Here is a 24,405-nt window from a genome sequence, read left to right on the forward strand (position 1 = left end):
GGGGAGCTGAGGCTCTGTTCTACTGAGACTCCTGGACCCACCCCCAGGAGCCTCTGTCGCTGTGCCAGTCCCTCGGACACGATGGGGTGGGGCCATTTCTGGTGCAACCTTTTAACAGTGAGAGTCATTCCCCAGGGGAACAGCTGCCCCAGGGACAGGGTGGAGTCTCTGACACATGGAGCGTTTACATCGAGGGTGGCTGCTGCCTTTCTAAAGATTCGCTCTCATTCAGCCACCAGTTACTGAGTGCTACAGAGTCGCTGGCAGAAGGGGAGAAGATCCCCCCTGCAGGGACCCCAGGGCGGGTCTCTGGCCTGGGCTAGGCAATAGGTCAGACGGGATGGTCAGAATGGCCTTGACACCCAGGGAAATATGTTCTCCCCCCACGACTCAGTGGGGCTGACTCGCCTGCACTCACCCTCACTCGCTCCACCCCACTGAGGCCCTGAGCAATGTGAATCCTGTGGAGAGAAACGGGGTAGATAGACCTGATCACAGAGGAGCTGATCCTGGCAACCCCTACTGTAGTGTGGGTGCCCAGCGTGGCTCAGGATCGGGCCCATGATGGCTGGGGAAAGCCGCATGATTCAATAACCCTCAAGAGTCTCCCCTTATTTCTTTGATACGCAGCAAAATGTGAAATACCAAAACCCTGGGACTCCAGATTGCAGTTTTCCCCCAAGGGGCAGTTCTACTCCCCGGGTGAATCGGTGACACTGAGCTGCTCTGAGGGGTATCGGCCATCACCACTTGTGATCAAATGTGTCAGAAACGGGAGCCTGCCTGTCTGGAGTGAGACACCCACCTGCCAGGGTAAGTGTGAGACCCCCCGAGTCACTGCGGTCACAGGGGCCGGGCCAGCAGCCAGACTCTCTGTGACACTTTGGTATCTCCGGAGCCAGGTGGAAGCTCGCCCCATAAACCCTCTGGTTCATTTTGACCTCTCAGCCTCTAGTATGGGGACCCTAAATCCTGCTGGAATTGCAGGGGGCCTCAGTCAGACCCCCCCGCCCCACCCGCAGGCCAATAATGAAGGGCAGGATCAGGCCAGAGACTCCCTGTCACCAGCGTGTCCATCTTCCTCGCTTCTCCCCCAGCCCTTTGCTGTGCTGGTTTCTCCAGGGCTCCCTTTGGCTCAGCTCTGCCACAGGATCACCCAGTGGCAGCCAGCTGCACCTTTCACCAGAACAGGATTTGCCAAGACTCAGACATTTGTTTCCCTCAAGGGGTTTGTACGATGGCAGGAAACTGGCCCCTGTCGGTCTCTGCTGCCTCCGCACAGACAGAGTTTGCTGTTGGCGAGAAGGTTTTGGTGACCTGTCGCCAGGAGCAGTACGAGGGGCCCCCGGCTTGGATGCACTGTACGGAGATGGCTGGGCGCGTGGAGTGGGACACGAGCCATGTGAGCTGTGTGGGTGAGTTCTGCACAGACAGGCTGCAGGATCCAAACCCTGTGACACCAGGAGCCTCCAAGGAGGCCCCGCGACTTCCTGGGGGCGTATTTATGTCTTGAGTGTTCAGCTCAGACCTTCTGAAGGGTGTGAAGTGACAGCGACAGCGAGTGTGTGGGGCAAAGCAGCCTGCGTGGGGGGAGTGTGGTGAGGTTATAGGCCTGTGTTGGAGGGGTGTGAGGGGATGTCTGTGGGGTGTATTTGTGTGTGTGTGTGTGTAGGGGGTTGTGTGGCCAAGTATTACAGGGGGGCGTCTATGGGGTTGTGTATAGGGTGTCGGGGGGTGTTCTTGTGTGTATAGGGGTTTGAGGACGTATCACAGGGGTCGGCAACCTTTCAGAAGTGGTGTGCCATGCCTTCATGTATTCACTCTAATTTAAGGTTTCACGTGCCAGTCAGACATGTTAACATTTTTAGAAGGTCTCTCTCTAGAAGTCTATAATGTATAACTCAACTATTGTTGTATGTAAAGTAAATAAGGTTTTAAAAATGTTTAAGAAGCTTCATTTAAAACTAAATTAAAATGCAGAGCCCCCCGGACCGGTGGCCAGGACCCAGGCAGAGTGAGTGCCACTGAACATCAGCTCGCATGCCGCCCTTGTCACCCGTGCCATAGGTTGCCAACCCTGATATATCAGGTGTCTGTAATGGTGTGGGAGACGTGTGTTAGCTAGTAACGGTGTGTATTGCTGTGTCTGTGGGATGTAGGAGGTGTTAGGGTGTGTCACTGTGCATCAGGGCATAGGCATCGACTTCCTCAGTTCCCTGGGGGGGTGCTCGACCCCTGCTCCGCCCTAGTCCCCACCCCCACTCCACCGCTTCCCCCGTATCCTCACCCCTGCCCTGCCTCTTCCTGCCCCCGCTGCACCCCTCCCCCGGCTCTTCCAGCGCCTGCTCCTTCCCCTCCCCCGCAGGGCCTCCTGCACACCGCTGAACAGCGGATAGCGGCGGGCGGGAGGCGCTGTGGGGGAGGGAGAGGGGCTGATCCACGAGGATGTCGGTGGGTGCTGAGCAGCCCCAGAGCGCCCACGGAGTCGGCACCTGCACGTGAGGGTGCGTATCAGTGTGTGGGGCTGTTGGCGCCTGTACGTGAGGGCATGTATCAATGTGTGGGTTCATGGGTAGGGCCTGTTGTGATTATTTATTTGTATTACCAGTCGTCCTTAGGAACCCCAGCCATGGCCCAGGACCCCCTGGCGCTAGGTGCTGTACAAACGCTGGACAGACAGACAGCTCCTTGGGGTAGGAACTGACAGTCTAATGTGGGGACTGGAATCTCGCCTTTTTCTACTGACACCAAACCTGATTGTTCTCCCAACAGAAAAGTGCCCCAAACCCAGCTGGGCCTCAGCTCTGCGGTTCGAACCAGACAAGATGTATTATAGCAGGGAGGAACCAGTGACCCTGAGCTGCCCTGAGGGGTTCAAGCCCTCGCATCCCGTGATCACATGTACCGGACAGGGGAACCGGAGCGTCTGGAATGAGACTGCTGCCTGCCTGGGTAAGTGTGGGCCCCCTACGTGGGTCACCGTGATTCCAAGGGCCTGGACTGGTGCCGGATGCTCCGTGACCCTTCGATACTGTAGGGAGGAAGGAATTGCTGTCCCAGATCAGAGCAATGGTCCAGCTCAGGCATTCGGGGATGTGCCGTACAGGGCCCGAGGCAGATAGACAGAGCTCAGGGGGCAGGGGGAGCTGAGGATCTGTTCTACTGAGACTCCTAGAGCTGCCCCCAGGAGCCGGAGCTGCAGCCTCTGTCACTGTGCCAGTCCCTCGGACACGATGGGGTGGGGTCATTTCTGGTGCAACCTTTTAACAGTGAGGGTCATTCCCCAGGGGAACAGCTGCCCCAGGGACAGGGTGGAGTCTCTGACACATGGAGCGTTTACATCGAGGGTGGCTGCTGCCTTTCTAAAGATTCGCTCTCATTCAGCCACCAGTTACTGAGTGCTACAGAGTCGCTGGCAGAAGAGAAGATCCCCCCTGCAGGGACCCCAGGGCGGGTCTCTGGCCTGGGCTAGGCAATAGGTCAGACGGGATGGTCAGAATGGGCCCTTCTGGCCTTGATACCTATGAATCTGTCACTACCTACAGAGAGATCCCTGCAGCCACAGCCCAGACCAGCACTGACTTCTCTGTCGCAGCATCATAGAAATGTGGGGCTGGAAGGGACCTCGAGAGGCCGTTTAGTCCAGCCCCCTGTGCTGAGGTGTCACGGAGTCCCTGGGCGATGCTCTGGATCTGCTCCCCATGAAGCCAGGCAGGACTCTGGGGAAGTCTCCTTTCTGTGAGCAGCCTGTCTGCAGGACACACAGCTCACCCGGCTTCCACCTTCCTGGGTCTGACCTCAGAGCATTCAGCATCCTCTGCCCCTCCGTGCGCTTCCCACAGCGAGTCCGCCCAGGCGGGGTCCTGGGGAAGCCAGAGGGTCCTGCCCCCAACTCTGCAGTCAGACGGGACTCTCAGCCAGCCAGTAAAACAGAAGGTTTATTAGACGACAGGAACACGGTCTAAAACAGAGCTTGTAGGTGCAGAGAACAGGACCCCTCAGCTGGGTCCATTCTGGAGGGCAGTGAGCCAGACAGCCACGTCTGCCCTTCACTCCATGTCCCCAAACTGAAACTCTCTCCAGCCCCTCCTCCTCTGGGCTTTCCCCTTTCCCGGGCCAGGAGGTCACCTGATTCCTTTGTTCTCCAACCCTTTAGCTCTCACCTTGCAGGGGGGAAGGGCCAGGCCATCAGTTGCCAGAAAAGAGGATGTCGGCCATTCTCTGTGTCCAGACCCCTGCACACACCTGCCCTCTAGGGCTCTGCAGTGATCATACCCCCTTACCCCACCCCCTAGATACTTAAGAACTGCCTAGGGGAAACTGAGGCACCCCCACACTATTCAGAGGAACCATTAAGAATAGTCCCACTTCATCACATCAGGCAGGGCCAAGTAACCCTGGACCAGCCCTGACAGGGGTTTGTCCAACCTGGTCTTAAAAACCTCCAGTGAGGGTGATCTCACACCCTCCCTTGGAAGCCTGTTCCAGAGCTTAACTGCCCTGAGAGTTAGAAAGTTTTTCCTGATAGCTAACCGAAATCTTCCTTCCTGCAGGTTACATCCATGACTTCCTGTCCTACCTCCCGTGGCCATGGAGAACACTTGATCACTGTCCTCTTTCTAACAGCCCTTAGCATATCTGAAGGCTGTTACCAGGTCCCCCCCAGTCTCCTTTCCTGAAGAATAGCCATGCCCAGTATTTTGACCTCCTGGCAGGTCAGGTTCTCTAACCCTTTATCACTTTGTTTCTCTCCTCTGGACTCCCTCCAACTTGTGCACATCTTTTCTGAAAGGAAACTGCAAACTTTGCCACCTCACTGTTTACTCCTTTCTCCAGATCATTGAGGAGTATGTTGACTAGGACTGGGCCGAGTACAGACCCCTGGGGGACACCACTATTTACCTCTCTCCCTTCTGAAAACGGACCATTTATTCCGACCCTTTGTTTCCTATCTTTGAACTGGAGTTCCTGGGAATGCTTTCAGGATCATCTAACAATCTTTGATTTGATTTAATGACAAGCTGTCACGGAGTGTGGGGGAGTACGGGCCCTGCACCCCTCTTCCTGGGATTCACCGTGACTCTCAGCCAGCCAGTAAAACAGAAGGTTTATTGGACAATAGGAACACAGTCTAAAAGAGAGCATGTGGGTACAACCAGGACCCCTCAGTCAAGTCCTTCTGGGGGGCAGGGAGCTTAGACCCCAGCCCTGGGGTTCCCTGCATTCTACCACCCAGCACCAAACTGAAACTAAACCCCCGCAACAGGTCCGTCGTCCCGTCCCCCCATCCCTCCCCCCGCCCCCCCACCCAGCAGGCTCCCTCCTGCAGCCTTTGTCCAGTTTCCCGGGCAGAGGTGTCACCTCCCCCTCCCCCTCCTGGCTCAGGTGACAGGCTCTCAGGTCTCCCATTCCCATGAAACTCCCCTGCCACATTCCCAGGTCAACACTCCCGGGTCCCTGCTGCCCACACAAGCCTTTCGTTATCTTAATCACTTTGCCTCTGTTAGGGGTTTTTAAGGCCCAGTTTGACAAAGCCCTGGCGGGGATGATTTCCTTGGGGTTGGTCCTGCTTTGAGCAGGGAGTTGGACTAGATACCTCCTGAGGTCCCTTCCAGCCCTGGTACTCTGGGATTCTGTGTTTATACACAAACTCCCTGCTCCAAGGGCAGAAGCTGGGAGCAGCACAGAGCTCATCACATTGCACACTCAAGCTCTGGCTCTTCGGTGCTGAGCACCCCCGATTTTCTTGCTGTGGGCGCTTGAGCCCTGGAGTACCTACGGAGTGGGCGCCTATGGACACAGGGTACATTCAGCCACAAGCCCCTTGTTGTCTCGTTTGGAATTTGTGATCCACGATAACCCCCAGGTCCATTTGAGCAGCGCTGCCATCTAGCCAGTTGTCACGGAGTGTGGGGGAGTCCAGGCCCTGCACCCCTCTTCCTGGGATTCACTGAGACTCTCAGCCAGCCAGTAAAACAGAAGGTTTATTGGACAACAGGAACACAGTCCCAAACAGAGCTTGTGGGTACAACCAGGACCCCTCAGTCAAGTCCTTCTGGGGGGGGGAGCAGGGATCTCAGACCCCAGCCCTGGGGTTCCCTGTGTTCCTCCACCCAGCCCCAAACTGAAACTAAACCCCCCCACAGCAAGCCCCCTCCTGCAGCCCCTGTTCACATTCCTGGGCAGAGATGTCACCTCCCCCTCCCCCTCCTGGCTCAGGTGACAGGCTCTCAGGTCTCCCATCCCCAGGGCACATTCCCAGGTCAACACTTCCCCCTCCCTGCTGCGTCACATCCTCACACCAGGTATTCCCCATTGTTTTGATTTTTCCTTCCCATTTCAAGTGTTTTGCCCTGTGTCACAGAGTGTGGGGGAGTCCAGGTCCTGCACCCCTCTTCCTCGGATTCACTGAGACTCTCAGCCAGCCAGTAAAGCGGAAGGTTTATTGGACCACAGGAGCACAGTCCCAACCAGAGCTTGTGGGTACAACCAAGACCCCTCAGTCAAGTCCTTCTGGGGGAGCAGGGAGCTTAGACCTCAGCCCTGGGGTTCCCTGCGTTCCACCACCCAGCACCCAACTGAAACTAACCCCCCTCCCAGCAGGCTCCCTCCTGCAGTCTTTGACCAGTTTCCCAGGCAGAGGTGTCACCTCCCCCTCCCCCTCCTGGCTCAGGTGACAGGCTCTCAGGTCTCCCAGTGAAACTCCCCTACCACATTCCCAGCTCAACACTCCCCCCTCCCTGCTTCGTCTGCAGTTTCCACAGTATACATCCGATGAAGTGAGCTGTAGCTCACGAAAGCTCATGCTCAAATAAATTGGTTAGTCTCTAAGGTGCCACAAGTCCTCCTTTTCTTTTTGCGAATACAGACTAACACGGCTGTTACTCTGAAACCTGTCTTTAGGGAATTTCATCTTGCTGGATTCACAGCAGTTTCCAATGTGCCAGCGTTGTTTTGAACTCTAATCCTGTCCTCCAAGGGCTTCCAACCCCTCCCGGCCTGGTGTCATTTACAAACTTTATAAACGTACTTTCCACTCCATTATCCACGTCATTTATGAAAATATTGAGTAGTACCAGACCCAGGACTGACCCCACGGGACCCCACTAGATACAGCTTCCCAGTTTGACAGTGAACCATTGATAACTCCTCTTTGAGTATGCTCTTCCCACCTGTTCTGCACCCACCATATAATAACTTCATGTAGACCACGTTCCCCTAGTTTACAAATGAGACTGTCAGGTGGGACTGTATCAAAGCCTTACTAAATCCAAGATATATCAAGTCTACTGCTTCCCCCAGCTTTTGTAGGAAGAGAGCCTAAGAGATAAGCCTTTGTATCAGAGGCCTGGTATGAGGCCGGAGCTAAAGTAGTGGCCAAGCTTTGCTGATATAAAGCAAAGTTGGCAAAAGTCGGGCTGTGAGCAAACGCTAGGCTCTGCCTGCGAGCAAGTTCACAGACTGCGGCAAGAACAGGGCTGATCTTGCAGAAACGCACATTCCTAAGACATGCTCGGCACAGCGCATTCACATAGACACGTTCCAGAAGTGTGGTACCAGAACATCCCAGGATCAAGGATGGTACAAAAATATTCCCCAAGGAGAACAGGAACACACTGACCCCATCCTCCTGGAGCTCTGTGAGATAATTGCTAACGGTTCGGAGACCGCTTCAGCCAGTTCCTTAGTTACCCGAGGGTGAATCATCCTGAGGTCCTAGGTGTGACGCAGCAGGGAGTGGGGCAGATTTGACCTGGGGATCTGGCAGGGGAGTTTCATTGGGGATGGGAGGCTTCCCCTGAGGGAAGAAACCTGAGCCTGTAACCTGAGCCAGGAGGGGAGTTGGGGTGAGGTGACACCTTCTGTCCGGGAAACTGGACAAAGGCTGGAGGAGGAGCTGGGGGAAGGTTGGGGGAGATGGCTGGAGGGGTTTCCAGTTTTGGGGAGTTGGCTGGGGAAGCGGAGGGAGCCCCGAGGCTGGGGTCTAATCTCCCTGCCCCCCAGAAGGGCCTGACTAAGGGATCCTGTTTATGCCTGCAAGCTCTGGTTTGAACTGTGTTCCTGTCGTCGCCAATAAACCTTCTGTTCTACTGGCTGGCTGAGAGTCACAGTGAATCACAGGAAGTGGGGGTGCAGGGTCCTGACTCCCCCTCACGCTGTGACACTAGGTCCTAGGGGCTGTTGCCAAGAAGAAGCCCCACCCTGCTCCTCCCACGGTAGCTGCACTTGGCTGCTGGCTGAAGTGGTCCCTGTGTGTAGGTGGGGTAGAGCCTGGGATCCTGGGGGTGAAGCTCGATAGAATGATAGAGACCAGGTGGTTGAGGTCCTTTTATTGGGCCAGTAAGAGAGATTACCTCACCCACCTTGTCTCTCTAATCTCCTGGGACCAACACGGCTACAGCAGCACTGCAAACAGAGTACAGAATGAGAGAAATATTAACTCCATTATTATTTGTCTAACTCCCTTCCTTCCTTCCAGTCCTCCGCCCCCCAGACCTCCAGTGTGAGGTTAGATCATGAGCTGGATCCACATTCAAAGTTAATGCACAGCCAGGCCATGAAGTATTCTCTCTGCCAAGCAGGGAAGTTGACACAGTGGGAGCCCGCCAGCCTCCTCCCCACACTGAGTTCCCCAGCCGAGCGCGGGGCGTTGAATCCTGGGGTGGGTGATGAATGCACTAGTCAGGATAATAACAGCCCATGGATGTGAAATCTGTCGGAGACCAGCCAGCCCAGCCCAGGGCCCAGAGCCCTGCGGACGTGACAGCTGGCAGCCTGTGGCGTGGTAACAGCGCACATGGCTCAGCCAAGGTGCCCCAAGAGACCTCTGTTCAAACCGTGTCTCAGACCCCTCACCCCCATCGTCTTACTCCTGTGAACAGAAAAGTGTAAAGCTCCAGAAACCAAGGACACCAGAGTCCAGTTCGCACTTGAGCAGCAGTTTTACAGCCAAGGGGACTCGGTGAAATGGAGCTGCCCTGCGGGGTACCGGCCCTCACCACCTGTGATCAGATGCAGTAGACGGAGAAACCAGAGTGTCTGGAGTGGGACTGCTGCCTGCACCGGTGAGTGTGAGCCCCTGGAGTCACCGCGATCACAGGGCTCCGGCGTCCCACCCTCTAGCACCTCACAGCTCCCGAGCGACCGGCCTTCGCGCCCCCCTGCCGCTCTCCCGGCACTAGCCCCTGGTGTCCATGTTGGCGGCTCAGCCGGTGTCCTAGTGTCACGGAGTCCCCAGGCGATGCTCTGGAACTGCTCCCTACGAAGCCAGGCAGGACTCTGGGGAAGTCTCCTCTCTGGGAGCAGCCTGTCTCCAGGGCAAGAAGCTGTGACGATGTGACTCAGCAGGGGGGGGGAGTGTTGACCTGGGAATGTGCCCTGGGGAGGGGAGACCTGAGAGCCTGTCACCTGAGCCAGGAGGGGGAGGGGGAGGTAACACCTCTGCCCAGGAATGTGGACAGAGGCTGCAGCAGGGAACCTGCTAGGTGGGTTTAGTTTTCAGTTTGGGGCTGGGTGGAGGAACACAGGGAACCCCAGGGCTGGGGTCTAAGCTCCCTGCTCCCCCAGAAGGACGTGATTGAGGGGTCCTGGTTGTACCCACAAGCTCTGTTGTGGACTGTGTTCCTGTTGTCCAATAAACCTTCTGTTTTACTGGCTGGCTGAGAGTCTCAGTGGATCCCAGGAAGTGGGGTGCAGGGCCTGGACTCCCCCAAACTCCGTGACAACTTCTCTCCCCCCTTCGAGACTGAACTGAGCGGGGTCACTGTGACCAGTGACCTGGGGAAGTTCGGGGCCCCCTCTCCAGGACAGCGCATCCGCTATCAGGTTGGCACTTCCCTTCACGTGGACCACGTCCATGTCGTAATCCTGCAGGAGCAGGCTCCATCTCAGGAGTTTGGCGTTGGCTCCTTTCATCTGGTGCAGCCAGGTCAGGGGAGAGTGATCGGTGTAGACGGTGAAGTGTCGCCCGAAGAGATAGGGCTCTAGTTTCTTGAGGGCCCACACCATGGCCAGGCACTCCTTCTCGATGGCCGCGTAGTGTTGCTCCCGGGGTAGCAACTTCTTGCTCAGGTACACGATGGGGTGTCTCTCCCCCTTTTCATCCTCCTGCATTAACACCGCCCCCAGTCCCGTGTCGGAGGCGTCGGTGAACACCACAAAGGGCTTGTCAAAGTCTGGGTTTGCCAGAACTGGGCCACTGACCAGAGCCTCCTTCAGCGCCCGGAAAGCCTCCTGGCACTGCTCGGTCCACACCACCTTGTCTGGCTTCCCCTTCTTGCATAGCTCAGTGATGGGGGTGGCTATGGCGCTAAAGTGGGGCACAAATCTTCGGTAGTATCCGGCCATCCCAATAAAGGCTTGGACCTGCTTTTTGGTGTGGGGAGCGGGCCAGTCTCTGATCACCTCCACCTTGGCTGGTTCCGGCTTTAGGTGGCCGCTCCCCACCCGATGGCCCAGGTAAGATACTTCCGCCATCCCCACCTTGCACTTCTCCGCTTTTACAGTCAGCCCAGCCCCCTGGAGTCGGTCCAGCACTTGTCTAACCTGGGACACGTGGTCCTCCCAGGTCTGGCTAAAGACACAGATGTCATCAATATACGCCACGGCAAAACTCTCCATCCCCCTCAGCAGCTGATCCACCAGGCGCTGGAAGGTGGCCGGCGCTCCCTTGAGGCCGAAAGGCAGGGTCAGGAACTCCTAGAGCCCCAGAGGGGTGATAAAGGCTGATTTCAGTCGGGCATCTGCATCCAGCGGCACTTGCCAGTAGCCCTTTGTAAGGTCCATGGTGGTAAGGTACCGAGCTCCTCCCAGCTTGTCTAGGAGCTCGTCCGGCCTGGGCATGGGGTAGGCATCAGATACTGTGATGGCATTGAGCTTCCGATAGTCCACACAGAACCGGACCGACCCGTCCTTTTTGGGGACCAGCACCACCGGCGAGGCCCAAGGGCTGGCAGATGGCTGGATCACCCCCAAAGCCAGCATGTCCCGGACCTCTCTTTCCAGGTCCTGAGCAGTTTTCCCTGTGACTCGGAAGGGGGAGCATCTTATCGGTGGGTGTGACCCGGTCTGCAGCCGGTGGACAGTCAGATTAGTGCGTCCAGGCTGGTTGGAAAACAGCTGTCGGGACGGATGCAGCACCCCCCTGACCTCAGCTTGCTGGGCAGAGGTTAGCCGATCCGAGAGGGGAATTGTTTGCAGGGGGGAACCAGCTCTGGTCCCAGGGAATAGATCTACTAAAGGGTCATCTCCCTGCTCTTCCCACTGTCCACACACGGCCAACACCACATTCCCCCTGGCATAATATGGCTTCATCATATTCACATGGTACCCCTGGTGGTGGTGCGCCCGGTTCGACAGCTCCACCACATAGTTTACCTCATTGAGCTGCTTGACAACCTTGAAAGGGCCCTCCCAGGCGGCCTGTAGTTTGTTCTTTCTCACAGGGATGAGAACCATCACCGGATCCCCGGTGGCGTAGGCATGGGCCCGCGCCGTGCGGTCATACCAGACCTTCTGCTTCTTCTGGGCTCTGGCCAGATTCTCCCTGGCCAGGCCCATGAGTTCAGCCAGTCTCTCTCGGAAGATCAGGACATACTCCACCACTGACTCTCCATCGGGAGTGGCCTTCCCCTCCCATTCGTCTCTCATCAGGTCCAGGGGGCCCCTCACCCTCCTGCCATATAACAGTTCGACAGGCGAAAATCCGGTAGACTCCTGGGGCACCTCCCTGTATGCGAACAGCAGGTGAGGTGAGTACTTGTCCCGATCCTGCAGGTGCTGGTTCATAAAGGTTTTCAGCATCATCTTTAGCGTCCTGTTAAACCTCTCCACCAGCCCATTGGACTGGGGGTGATAAGCTGAGGCCCAGTTGTGCCGGACCCCACATTTCTCCCACAAGCACCGGAGCAGGGCCGACATGAAGTTGGAGCCTTGGTCTGTCAAGACTTCCTTGGGGAACCCCACTCGGCTGAAAATGGTCAGGAGCGCATCGGCCACGGTGTCTGCTTCAATGGAAGCTAAGGGCACTGCCTCGGGGTAGCGGGTGGCGAAATCTACCACCACCAGAATGTATTTCTTCCCCAACCGGGTCGTCTTGCTGAAAGGCCCCACAAGGTCCATGGCCACCTTCTGGAAAGGCTCCTCTATGATGGACAAAGGTCTCAAAGCCGCTTTCCCCTTGTCCCGGGCCTTCTCCACCCTCTGTCAGGGGTCACAGGATTGGCAATACTGCCGGACCGTGGTAAAGACCCCGGGCCAGTAAAAGTTCTGTAGCAACCTCTGCCGGGTGCGCCGGATTCCCTGGTGCCCTGTGAGGGGGATGTCATGGGCCAGGTACAGTAGCTTGCGGCGATACTTCTGGGGGACCACCAGCTGCCTCCTGGTCCCACAGGACTCCACTTCCCCTGGGGGAGCCCATTCTCGGTATAGGAACCCCTTCTCCCTCAGGAACCTCTCCTGGCAGCCTCTCCTCATGGTCCGTCCCACACCAAGGTCGGCCAGGTCCCTGAGCTTCCGCAAGGAGGGATCTTTCCTCAACTCGGCCTGGAACTCAGCGGCTGGGGAAGGGATGGGGCCCGGTTCCCGCTCAGTGGCCAGGTCTGAGGCCTCAGCCTCTCTGAGCCGTGCCCCTCGGCGCTCCCTCCCCACCAGGGAAGAGTCCTGCGCCTCCGGTGCGGTACCCTCCCCGAGGTCAGGGAGCAGTGCCCCTCGCCGGCTCTGGCTACGCGTCACAACCAGGGCGGTCTGGGGCTTGCTTGGCCAGTCCTCTAGGTCTCCCCCCATCAAAACTTCAGTGGGCAAATGGGGGTGTACCCCCACATCCTTAGGGCCCTCCTTGGCCCCCCATTTCAGGTGTACCCTTGCCACGGGCACCTTAAATGGGGTCCCGCCCACCCCTGTCAGGGTCAGGTAGGTGTTGGGCACCACCCGATCTGGGCCCACCACCTCAGGCCGGGCCAGCGTCACCTCCGCGCCCGTATCCCAGTATCCATTGACCTTCCTCCCATCCACCTCCAGGGGAACAAGGCACTCTCTCCGGAGGGACAGCCCCGCGCCCTCCCTGTAAACCGAGCACCCTGAGTCCAGAGCCTCCAGCCCTCTGGCGGAGCTGGCCTGGGGTACTCTTCCCTCCTGACCAGGTGGTAAACTGGTAGGCCCCCTTTCCTGGGTCTTCTGCCCCTCGTCCAGCTGGGTCCCTACCCAGTTAACCCTGAGTAGGTTGGGTCTGCTCAGTTTGTCCCTGAGCCCGGGGCACTGGGACCGTACGTGGCCTGTCTGGCCACAGTGATAGCAGCTCAGGTCACGTTGGTCCCCTCGAGCAGGTCGGAGGGGCCCGTCGCCAGGCGTCCCCCTTGGGAGGGGGTTCTCCCTATTTCCCCGCTGGGAGGCCCCCTGGTGACTCTCTCTCTGCATCGGGGGGGGGCCTGTTCTTTTGGGACTCCTCCCGGCTACTCCCTGACCGACTGTTCACAAACTCGTCGGCCAGCTGCCCTGCGTGCTGGGGGTTCTCCAGCTTTTTGTCCACCAGCCACAGCCTCAGGTCGGAAGGGCACTGTTCATACAGTTGCTCCAGTACGATTAGGTCAAGCAGGTCCTCTTCAGCTCGGGCCCCAGCTGTCCACTTGCGGGCATATTCCTGCAGCCGGTTGACTAGTTGTAGGTAGGTGACCTCAGGCGTTTTACGCTGACTCCGGAACCTTCTCCGGTACATCTCGGGGGTCAGCCCAAACTCACGGAGCAGGGCCTGTTTGAACAGTTCATAGTCCCCTGCCTCCGGCCCTGTCATTCGGCTGTACACCTCCACGGCTTTGGGGTCCAGTAAGGGGGTGAGGAACTGGAGCCTGTCTGCAGGGTCAACCCTGTGCAGCTCACAGGCATTTTCAAAGGCCGTCAGGAAGCTATCTATGTCCTCTCCCTCCTTCCGCTGGGCCAGGAAGCACTTATCAAAGCTCCTTGCAGTCTTGGGTCCCCCCGCACTCACCACAGCCGGGGCCCCACTGCTCCTCAGCCTGGCCAGCTCCAGTTCGTGCTGTCTTTGTTTCTCCTTCTCCTGACGCTCCCTCTCCTTCTCCTCCTGCTCATGTTGACGTTGTTTCTCCTCATGTTGACGTTGTTTCTCCTCATGTTGACGTTGTTTTTCATGATCCTCCAGCTCCCTCATTTTCATCTCCCTCTCCCATTCCAGCCGCCTCAGCTCCAGGGATGGGGAGCTCCGCCGGGAGGATCCCCTGCTGGCTGCTGGGGTCAGGGTGCCCTCAGTATTCACTGGGCTTCCCCCAACCCTTCCCCCAGACATAGGTAGGAAGGGTCTCGGGATGTCCTCGGCAGCAGTCTGACCCCTCCCAGCCCGGTCAGGCCCCAGGGCCCACGCTGCGTCCGCCGGGTGGCTTCCCTCAGGGACAGGGATTGGGCCATCCAAGCGATCCCTCTCCTCCAACTGGGCAATCAGCTGTTCCTTGGTGGACCTCCCGATGCGCAGCCCCCTCTGCCTGCACAGCTCCACCAGGTCGCTCTTAAGGCGTTTAGCGTACATCTCCCTGCTGGCCACTCGCAGGCCGGGCAGCTTTCCACGGTTTCCAGGAAAAGCCCTTAGTGTGCCAGTCCTTCTTGAGGTCACCACCTCTTTGCCAGGGTCGAGCTGCAGACTCCTCCGCCCCTGGGACCGCTCGCTGCAATCCCCTGGGGGACCCTGTTACTGCAAAAGTCCTTCTCTCTGGTCACACATTCCCAGGGGTTAACCGCCCCCCGAAACCGTCTCTCTCTGAATCTTCAGCACGCCTGGTCCCCGTCAATTTCCCTTCGTTTTACTGTTCCCCAGTCACTTACTGCAGGAAGCGCCGTTCACGGGGTGCAGTAGATCCCACCGCTGCCACCAGTTGTCACGGAGTGTGGGGGAGTCCAGGCCCTGCACCCCTCTTCCTGGGATCCACTGAGACTCTCAGCCAGCCAGTAAAACAGAAGGTTTATTGGACAACAGGAACACAGTCCACAACAGAGCTTGTGGGTACAACCAGGACCCCTCAATCACGTCCTTCTGGGGGAGCAGGGAGCTTAGACCCCAGCCCTGGGGTTCCCTGTGTTCCTCTCCCCAGCCCCAAGCTGAAAACTAAACCCACCTAGCAGGTTCCCTGCTGCAGTCTCCGTCCACATTCCTGGGCAGAGGTTTTACCTCCCCCTCCCCCTCCTGGCTCAGGTGACAGGCTCTCAGGTCTCCCCTCCCCAGGGCCCATTCCCAGGTCAACACTCCCCCCTCCCTGCTGAGTCACATCGTCACAGAAGCTCACCCGGCTTCCCCCTTCCTGGGTCTGACCTCGGAGCATTCAGCCTCCTCTGCCCCTCCGTGCGCTTCCCACAGCCAGTCCGCCCAGGCGGGGTCCTGGGGAAGCCAGAGGGTCCTGCCCCACAACTCCGCAGTCAGACGGGACTCTCAGCCAGCCAGTAAAACAGAAGGTTTATTAGACGACAGGAACATGGTCTAACACAGAGCTTGCAGGTGCAGAGAACAGGACCCCTCAGCTGGGTCCATTTTGGGGGGCAGTGAGCCAGACAACCCCATCTGCACTTCACTCCATGTCCCCAGCCAGCCCCAAACTGAAACTCTCTCCACCCCCTCCTCCTCCTCTGGGCTTTGTCCCTTTCCCGGGCCAGGAGGTCACCTGATTCCTTTGTTCTCCAACCCTTTAGCTCTCACCTTGCAGGGGGGAAGGGCCCAGGCCATCAGTTGCCAGGAAACAGGGTGTCGGCCATTCTCTGTGTCCAGACCCCTGCACACACCTGCCCTCCAGGGCTCTGCAACGATCATACACCCTTACCCCACCCCCTAGAGACTTAAGAACTGCCTAGGGGAAGCTGAGGCACCCCCACACTATTCAGAGGAAACATTAAGAACAGTCCCGCTTCGTCACACCTAGTGACAGGTGTCCCCTTGTCTCTGGACCTGGCAGCCTGATATGAGGCTCCCTCCGCGAACACCCCCTGCGGTGTAAACCACGGGCCAGACCTAGTGAGGTGTGAGTGCAGGATCCGGGGTGACTGGCGGAGGAGGGTGGAGGGTGAGGGTCCAGACCCAGCGAGGTGTGAGCGCAGGATCCGGGGTGACTGGCGGAGGAGGGAGGAGGGTGAGGGTCCAGACCCAGTGAGGTGTGAGCGCAGGATCCGGGGTGACTGGCGGAGGAGGGAGGAGGGTAAGGGTCCAGACCCAGCGAGGTGTGAGCGCAGGATCCGGGGGGATTGGCGGAGGAGGGTGGAGGGTGAGGGTCCAGACCGAGCGAGGTGTGAGCGCAGGATCCGGGGTGACTGGCGGAGGAGGGAGGAGGGTGAGGGTCCAGACCCAGCAGGGTGTGAGCGCAGGATCCGGGGTGACTGGCGGAGGAGGGAGGAGGGTGAGGGTCCAGACCCAGCGAGGTGTGAGCGCAGGATCCGGGGGGATTGGCGGAGGAGGGTGGAGGGTGAGGGTCCAGACCCAGCAGGGTGTGAGCGCAGGATCCGGGGGGATTGGCGGAGGAGGGTGGAGGGTGAGGGTCCAGACCCAGCAGGGTGTGAGCGCAGGATCCGGGGTGACTGGCGGAGGAGGGTGGAGGGTGAGGGTCCAGACCCAGCGAGGTGTGAGCGCAGGATCCGGGGTGACTGGCGGAGGAGGGAGGAGGGTGAGGGTCCAGACCCAGCGGGGTGTGAGCGCAGGATCCGGGGTGACTGGCGGAGGAGGGAGGAGGGTGAGGGTCCAGACCCAGCGGGGTGTGAGCGCAGGATCACTGGCAGAGGAGGGAGGAGGGTGAGGGTCCAGACCCAGCGGGGTGTGAGCGCAGGATGACTGGCGGAGGAGGGAGGAGGGTGAGGGTCCAGACCCAGTGGGGTGTGAGCGCAGGATCCGGGGTCACTGGCGGAGGAGGGAGGAGGGTGAGGGTCCAGACCCAGCGGGGTGTGAGCGCAGGATCACTGGCAGAGGAGGGAGGAGGGTGAGGGTCCAGACCCAGTGGGGTGTGAGCGCAGGATCACTGGCAGAGGAGGGAGGAGGGTGAGGGTCCAGACCCAGTGAGGTGTGAGCGCAGGATCACTGGCAGAGGAGGGAGGAGGGTGAGGGTCCAGACCCAGTGGGGTGTGAGCGCAGGATCACTGGCAGAGGAGGGAGGAGGGTGAGGGTCCAGACCCAGCGAGGTGTGAGCACAGGATCCGGGGAGACTGGCGGAGGAGGGAAGAGGGTGAGGGTCCAGACCCAGCGAGGTGTGAGCGCAGGATCCGGGGTCACTGGCGGAGGAGGGAGGAGGGTGAGGGTCCAGACCCAGCGGGGTGTGAGCGCAGGATCCGGGGTCACTGGCGGAGGAGGGAGGCAGGGAGAGCGGCCAGACCCAGCCGGGCTCTGTGGGCCCAGGTGAGAGCATGGCAGGCTCGGGCAAAGGAGGCAGCGGCAAAGCACCGAGAGGCTGGGCCCGGAGGGACGTGGGAGACGAGGCCGAGATGCTCCGGGGCAGGGTCAGAGAGTGGAGAATCTGAATTCAGCCCTGGTGTGACCGTGACCCCAGCTCCTTGGCCCAAGTGAGGGGCTGCTCAAGGGGGAGGGTCCTCGGGGAGCAGCTCCCAGGAGCGGGCAGGGGGCTGTGGGGAGGGGCACTTGGGGGGCTGGGATCTGTCTGGGGAACAGAGGTGGCATTTGCCTCTGAGGGAGCAGATCTTGCCCAGGCAGGTGTGCCGGGGCTGGGTGCCAGGGGCAGGTGGGCGGCTCAGGAGACACTAAGCTGCTATGGGGACACTGGGGCAGGAGCTCAGTTGCCATAGTGATGTGTGCAGCGCGGGGACCCAGACGGGCGTATTGGGGGTGTTCGCGGTCTGGGGTGTGGGGGAGGGACATTGGCTAACGGGGGGAGGAGACGCGGTGGGATATGGGGCACCTGCCAACAGCTGTCAGCATCCCTCAGGTGACGGGGGTGGGGCCCGGCCTGGGCAGATGGGCTGACAGCCCCTCTCACAACATTATGGGGTGGGAGCGGTATCAGCACTGGGTGCCCCCCTCCCAGGGTGGGGCGCAGTCCGGATCGCTCTGCTGGGAGGGGAGGACGCAGTCGTCATGAGGGAGGGATTTGCGGAGACTGGGCATTTCTTTCCCTCCAGGGGTTTGTACGACGGCAGGAAACTGGCCCCCGTCGGTCTCTGCTGCGTCCGCACGGACAGAGTTTGTCGTTGGCGAGAGGGTTTGGGTGACCTGTCGCCAGGAGCAGTACGAGGGGCGCCCGGCTTGGATGCACTGTACGGAGACGGCTGGGCGCGTGGAGTGGGACACGAGCCATGTGAGCTGTGTGGGTGAGTTCTGCACAGACGGGCTGCAGGATGGGCTGGCGGGATTCGAACCCAAGACCTGAGGTCCCCTGCGAGGCTCTGCGCAGGTGCGAGGCCCATGGAGCTCAGGGATCTGGATGGGGTGGAGGTCTCTGCTCTCGTGACATTACCCCGCTGTCAGGAGAGCAGCACCCAGGGGCCAGTTCCCATCTCAGGACCCCAACCATCGGGGTGGGCGTTTGCCCTGCCTGACCCCTCGGGCCCTGGTCGCGCCCTGCGGGGGGCATATGCCTGAGGCAGGAGAAGCCCCAGGCTGGGCAGAGGGCAATGCCCCAAGGACATAAACCTTCCCAAAGGAGACTTGTGGCTGAATTGTGCCCTCACCGCCCGCACCATGAGCTGCCTGGGTCAGCCCCCGTCTCTGCCGGGCTCTTCCACTGTGTTCAGACCCCTGGTGCTTCCAGAAGCGGCTGAGTTCGTTCACGGACCTGCCCCACAGAGGGGGCAAGTGAGCCCATGGGTCGGACCAGTGAGAGCCGGGAAAGCCCGGTTAGACCCCCACCCCCGCAGAGCTCCACAGGCCAGGCCTCGTGCTCCGGCCCTCGTTCTAAATGGCCCAGGCGAGGGGGCGCCAGCCCGTCCCTGGGTGATTATCCCCCAGGGTCAGACGTCTCCCAGCCGGGCTGCCCCAGCCCTCACTAACACCACACCCCTTTCCTCTGGCAGAGAAATGCCCCAGGCCCCAGTGGGACCCCAGACTCCGGTTTGTGCCAGACCGGCCGTTTTATGGCCAGAATGAACAGACGACACTGAGCTGCCCTGGGGGGTCCCAGCCTTCGCCCTCTGTGATCAGATGTGTGAGACAGGGTCAGACCTGGAGTTACTGGGCTAGGTGGGACCGGGGCACATTGCGCCCTACCACAGGGAACGTTACCTGTCCAGGTAAGTGAGGACACAGCGGCTCTCGGCCCTGGCCAGCTCCCTGCTCGCGCGGCTGGAAACCCAGCTGGGGCGTGGGGTAACTGAGAACCGTCTGGGAGCGCACAGAGGAGGGGAGCGGGGAAGGCCTGAGGTCAGGGGTCAGTGCCTGTGAGAGGAGCCCACGAGGCCAAGGCACATTGGGGGGCACGGGGGGGGCTTTAAGGGTATTTTTTAAAGACTTGTAGCACTTGAAGCCAGCAAAGCCCCCTTGGGCCCAGCCAGCCCATCCCCAGGCCAGGGCAGGATTGTTCCCAACAGGGAGTTCCCCAGCGTTCTGAGCGGCCCAGTGTTAACTGCTCCCTCCGCACCCCCAGAGAGGATGCCACTCCTGGGGGGCGGGGGTGTCCCTGTCAGAACGTCTGTCACAGAAACAGGCGGCGCTAGGCTGGACCGGAGCTGTGCTCCATCGAGCCCCGGATCCTGGGTCCAAACTAGCGGGTTCAGACAGAGACGTAGGAACCCCCCAGGAGGGAGCGATGGGGTCACCTGCCCCAGGGAGAGTCCCCACCCCCCAGTCAGAGGTTGGCTCATGCCCTGGAGCAGGAGGGGCAGGTCTGCTCCCAAACATTTCTCCTGCTGTTCAGTCTAAGCTCTCCTCGTTCCACCCGGTGCGCCCAGCTACAGTCCCCCCAGATCAAGGCTGTCTGCAGACTCAGGCAGACATCACCGCATCACTCACGCTCAGGGCACTTTTCAAGTTCTTCTTTGCAGCCCACCGAGCTAGAAGCAGTGTTTTAATGAGCGTTGGGATTGTCGTCATCCGTGACAGGGCCTTAGGCACGCGCCTGCAGTGCCTGGGCCATAAACCAGCCCTGCCCGGGGCATGTCCGGCCCCTCTGACAGGGAGCCGCGCCCTGGGAGCCCAGCAGCACCCCCTGTTTTCAACAGCCCCTCAAGCCACTGTGAGTGGCCTCTCGGGTAATATTTAAAAACCACACACTCCAGCAGGAATGCTGGAACCACCCCCGCTCTGCCCCTTCCCCCCAAGACCCAGCCCCGTTCGCTCGCTGCTATTCCCCTGTCTCCCCTGCCCGGGTGGGGAGGGACTCGCCTGCGGAGCCCCCACTGGGAGCTGCAGCGCCCGACACAGGTAGGAGGCAGCCCCGGCTGAGGAGGGGCTGGCGCGGGTGGTGACTCAGCACCTCCCTGCCGCCCCCACCCTCAGTAACTGGACTTTGCGTGTCCGGTCAGCAGGTCTGACAATCCCAGCATGCACTCTGCTGCCGCTCGGGACCGCATGGCGCAAGGCCTGTAGTCTCCATGGGCTGCGTCCTGTCCCACTGCAGCCTGCATGTGCCCTGGGGCAGGGAGCTCCAGCTTCCAGCTCCCTCAAAGGGCTGTGTCCTGCTTGGCTGCCGAGCGACGGAGGTACGGACGGGAGCACCGGGGGTGTTTGCAAAGGGGGTGAGGTTTCCTGGAAGAAAAGGAAATCAGGCTTGGATCAGAACCCCCTCCGGGGCTCAGTTAGGCGATACTGATGGTAATCCTGTGTCCTCTGTGGTGCCTTCCACCCGAGGAGCTCAGATGTTGGTGGGTTTGGCCTCTCACCCCGCTGTGGGTGGGGAGCAGGGGCTATTTGACTGGAATGCCTTTGCAGAGCTCTGTGCATGCGGAAGGGGCAGGAAAGTAACCCTCATGCTGGTGCTTATTGTCTAGTGACCCCCCGGATCATCCCAGGGGCCCTGGAGATTTCACCCGCCACCATCAAACTCCACTGGACTTGTGAACCCCCCGAAACCTGCCAGGGCAGCTGGAAGATACGGGCCCAATGCTGGCTGGTTGGACCCCTGTCAGGCCCCTGCCGGAGACCACAGCACACCACCAGCGAGCAGCCATTACAGGGACTGGAAGGAACAGTAACGTGCAGCTCCCTGCACCCCTTCACCTCCTACAGAGTCACCATCTCTGGGGGCTACCCAGCGACCGTCCTTTATAGCCAGCAGGTCCACACGAGTGAAACAGGTAGGGGAGGTGGGGGAGTCACCCCGGGGCTGTGAATCCTGGGCTCGCTGCTGAGCATGGGGGCAGACGGGCCTCTGTCGCTCTGCAACTCAACCCCCCTGTCCGACCAACTGAGCAGGCTTAGCTGGTGATCGGGGCCCTGCCTGGAGGTTGGAGGGGGGGCTCAGTAGAAAGGGGTGTGGGGCTCATTACAGTAAACGGAGTCCCCCAACCGCATCTCCCTGCCCATCTCCCCAGAACAGCCCTGTGGGGTGAGCCTGGAACCTGAGGCTCGGTGTGGGGGGATCCCACGGTGTGTTCGGGGCTCTGAAGGCCCAGGCGTGGGACGGTTGGGAGAAGAGCCACTAGCTGCCCTAGCCCAGCTGGTGGGCTGCCCACCTTCCCAGCAGTCCGTCCATCCAGTCCAGTCCCGGTACCACGCCCCTCACTGTGGTGTCTGAGCCCCTCGTGCAGTCAGAGCAGGGGCAGGGCTCTGCGATCTGCTGCCAGGGGCTGCCAGGGAGGAGCTGTAGGACGCTGCCAGCTCCTCATGCCCAGCCAGCCAGCATTACCCAGGAGAGGTGGCAGGGCCTGGCCCTCGCCCTCCTGCAGCAGGGACCACCCAGAACGGTGATCCCTGTGCCGGGAGCCCCCGCCCCCACAGTGCTCTGCACAGGGTGCCTCGTCCTTGGGCCCGGTCAGTGACCTGGGATTCCTTCGCTTTCAGCCCCAGACCAACCCAAGATTGAGCCGCTGGATCCCAGCACCAAAACCTTCAGGTGGAAACAGCTGCCGCCCTGCAAAGGGGCGATCATCGGGTACCAGGTACCGGGGCAAGCGACTCGCTGGGATGCCTCTGGAGGGTGTCTCAGCCCGGGGCACGGTCTGAGTGGGCAGGGACAGCGAGAGAGGGAGGGAGATTCAGGGGGCATCGTCCAGGTGTCATTATCCATTTCTGCTGCCCTTCCCGCAGCGCCGAGCCCTGCCCCAGAGCGAGGGGCACCTCGTCCCCACTCTCCAGCTGCTCCATGGCCCTCCCTAGGCTTTCCCCCTTTATGGCCAATTGGGAGTTTAAAACTACCCAATCCCTCCTGTCTCCAGCATTGCATCCATCTTGCTGCGAGCCCCTGTGCTGCGGGCTCTGACCCAGATCCTGCGAGTGCAACGTGCAGCTCCGTGCCCCTGTGCTGCGGGCTCTCGCCCGTCCCCTGCCTGGCACAGCATGCAGCTCCGTGCCCCAGCACTTCCCCGGGGGACACTGACAAATGGGGGACCCCTGTGAGGGGGAGCGGCCCTGGGCATTCCCCCTACCTGAGCAATGCCCCTCTTGCTGCCCAGGTGGCCATGCTGGCTGCCGCAGAGGAAGAAGAAACTCCCGGTGCTGCTGGGCAGCTCTGCCGTGCTGCGGGGGGAGGGAGAGAAGGAGGGTGAAGTCCCTGCTGGCACAGGTGAAGTCCCTGCTCAGACAATTCCCTGCAGCGTGGGGCTTGTGCCCATTGTCAGGTGGGGCTGGGGGTCAGAACCGCTCCTCTCCAGAGCCGCGTTCCTTTCTCTAGCTGAACATCACGGCCAGGAGAGAGTACAACAGCAGTTTCCTCGAGGTCGAGAAGCTGCGAGTGAATCAGTCGGTCACCAAGTACCTGCTGCACCCCTGGAGACACGGGACCAACTACACGGTGACAATCCAGGGCCTGACGGCTGCCGGCCTTGGGCAGGAGTCGCGCTGGGACTTTGAAACCAACATCTCTGGTAGGGGCCTCCCTGCTCTAGGATGAGTCTGAGGGGGCCGAGGACCAGGGCACGGAGCAAAAGCAACTCCCTGAGCTCTCTGGCGTGGCTCCCGGCCCCTCTCCTTTCCCGTGGCGCTGTGTCCCAGGGAGAGCACAGGCCCAGCGTGCCCAGCTGAGCAGGGTGCGGCATTACAGGCTGGGCCCGCATGGTGCACCCCTCCATGCTGTGCACTCCCTTACCCCCAGGGCAGGCACAGCATGGCAGGAGCAGGGGTGTTTATGCCCAGACAGCCTGGCAGTGTTCCTGAGCCATGCCTGGCAGCACCCACAAAATGGGTCGGTGCAGACTGAGACCCGGCGTTGACTCCAGGGCAGTTCTGTGCTTCTGGCTGTCAGATGGGCCCTTCCTGTCTCCCCAGACAGCATGCGATGCTGCCCGCTGACGCTTTGCCTGTCGGTTAATCCCTGCAGAGCCGGCCATCCCCCCCAGCGTCACCGCCCTGAGCGTCTACAGCATCTCCCCGTCGAGCGGGACGGCTCTGCTCCCGCTGCAGCCCCTCCCTGGGCTCCATGGACCCATCAGGTACACGCAGCTCAGGCAGGGAGTATTGCTCCTACCCGCAGGAAACCCACCCCTGGAATCAGCAAGAGGTCTTCGCAGCCAGAGGCCCCAGCCACACACAGCACGTCACCACGCCCAGGGGTGCGCTTAGACCACCCCGGCCTGGGTGCCAGCAGCGCCTGGCTGCGGCCACGTGGCTGGACGGTGTCCGGAGGTGTTGCTGGTCATTTTTAGTATGTGTGTGTCGTATAGCGCCCAAAGGGGTGCTGGGCACTTCGTAGAGGGAACGGGACGCCCAGGCCCCTTCCCCAAGGAGCTTTCACCTAAACCTCAGATCAGCCCCCGTAGATGGGGTGACTAACAGTAGGGGGATGGGCTGGAGAGGTTTGCTCTCCACGGCTTTGTCCAGTCTGGTGTAAACACCCAGCGATGGGCTCCCCCATTCCCAGAGGGTTTCCCAACCTGGATTAGCCTGCGGCAGGAATTTTCCCTGACAATCACCCTGCGTTTCCCCTGTCATCCCTTGTCACGGCGTCCCCAGGCGATGCTCTGGAACTGCTCCTTGCGAAGCCAGGCAGGACTCTGGGGCAGTCTCCTCTCTGTGAGCAGCCTGTCTGCAGGACACACAGCTCACACAGCTTCCCCCTTCCTGGGTCTGACCTCAGAGCATTCAGCCTCCTCTGCCCCTCCGTGCCCTTCCCACAGCAAGTCCGCCCAGGTGGGGTCCTGGGGAAGCCAGAGGGTCCTGCCTCCCAACTCCGCAGTCAGACGGGACTCTCAGCCAGCCAGTAAAACAGAGGTTTATTAGACGACAGGAACATGGTCTAAACCAGAGCTTGTAGGTGCAGAGAACAGGACCCCTCAGCCGGGTCCATTTTGGGGGGCAGTGAGCCAGACAATCACATCTGCCCTTCACTCCAT

The 24,405-nt window shown here is 60.2% G+C and overlaps 1 protein-coding gene and 1 long non-coding RNA gene across 2 annotated transcripts in view; both read left to right on the forward strand.

Moving 5' to 3' along the window:
- The window catches only part of LOC144264944 (uncharacterized), a 60,495-nt gene that overhangs the window by 20,871 nt on the left and 15,219 nt on the right, over window positions 1-24,405 (forward strand). Inside the window, exons 5-10 of the mRNA XM_077816964.1 lie at window positions 18,106-18,294; window positions 18,997-19,212; window positions 20,908-21,213; window positions 21,920-22,017; window positions 22,749-22,941; window positions 23,394-23,505. Coding sequence (XP_077673090.1) covers window positions 18,106-18,294; window positions 18,997-19,212; window positions 20,908-21,213; window positions 21,920-22,017; window positions 22,749-22,941; window positions 23,394-23,505 — 1,114 coding nt within the window. The remainder of the gene's footprint in view (window positions 1-18,105; window positions 18,295-18,996; window positions 19,213-20,907; window positions 21,214-21,919; window positions 22,018-22,748; window positions 22,942-23,393; window positions 23,506-24,405) is intronic.
- On the forward strand, window positions 1,317-8,954 carry LOC144265438 (uncharacterized). Its single transcript, XR_013346272.1, has 3 exons — window positions 1,317-1,415; window positions 2,773-2,952; window positions 8,883-8,954. It is a non-coding gene; the product is annotated as an uncharacterized LOC144265438 (long non-coding RNA).

The sequence above is a fragment of the Eretmochelys imbricata genome, chromosome 5, assembly GCF_965152235.1.
Source record: "Eretmochelys imbricata isolate rEreImb1 chromosome 5, rEreImb1.hap1, whole genome shotgun sequence".
Classification (NCBI taxonomy): domain Eukaryota; kingdom Metazoa; phylum Chordata; order Testudines; family Cheloniidae; genus Eretmochelys; species Eretmochelys imbricata.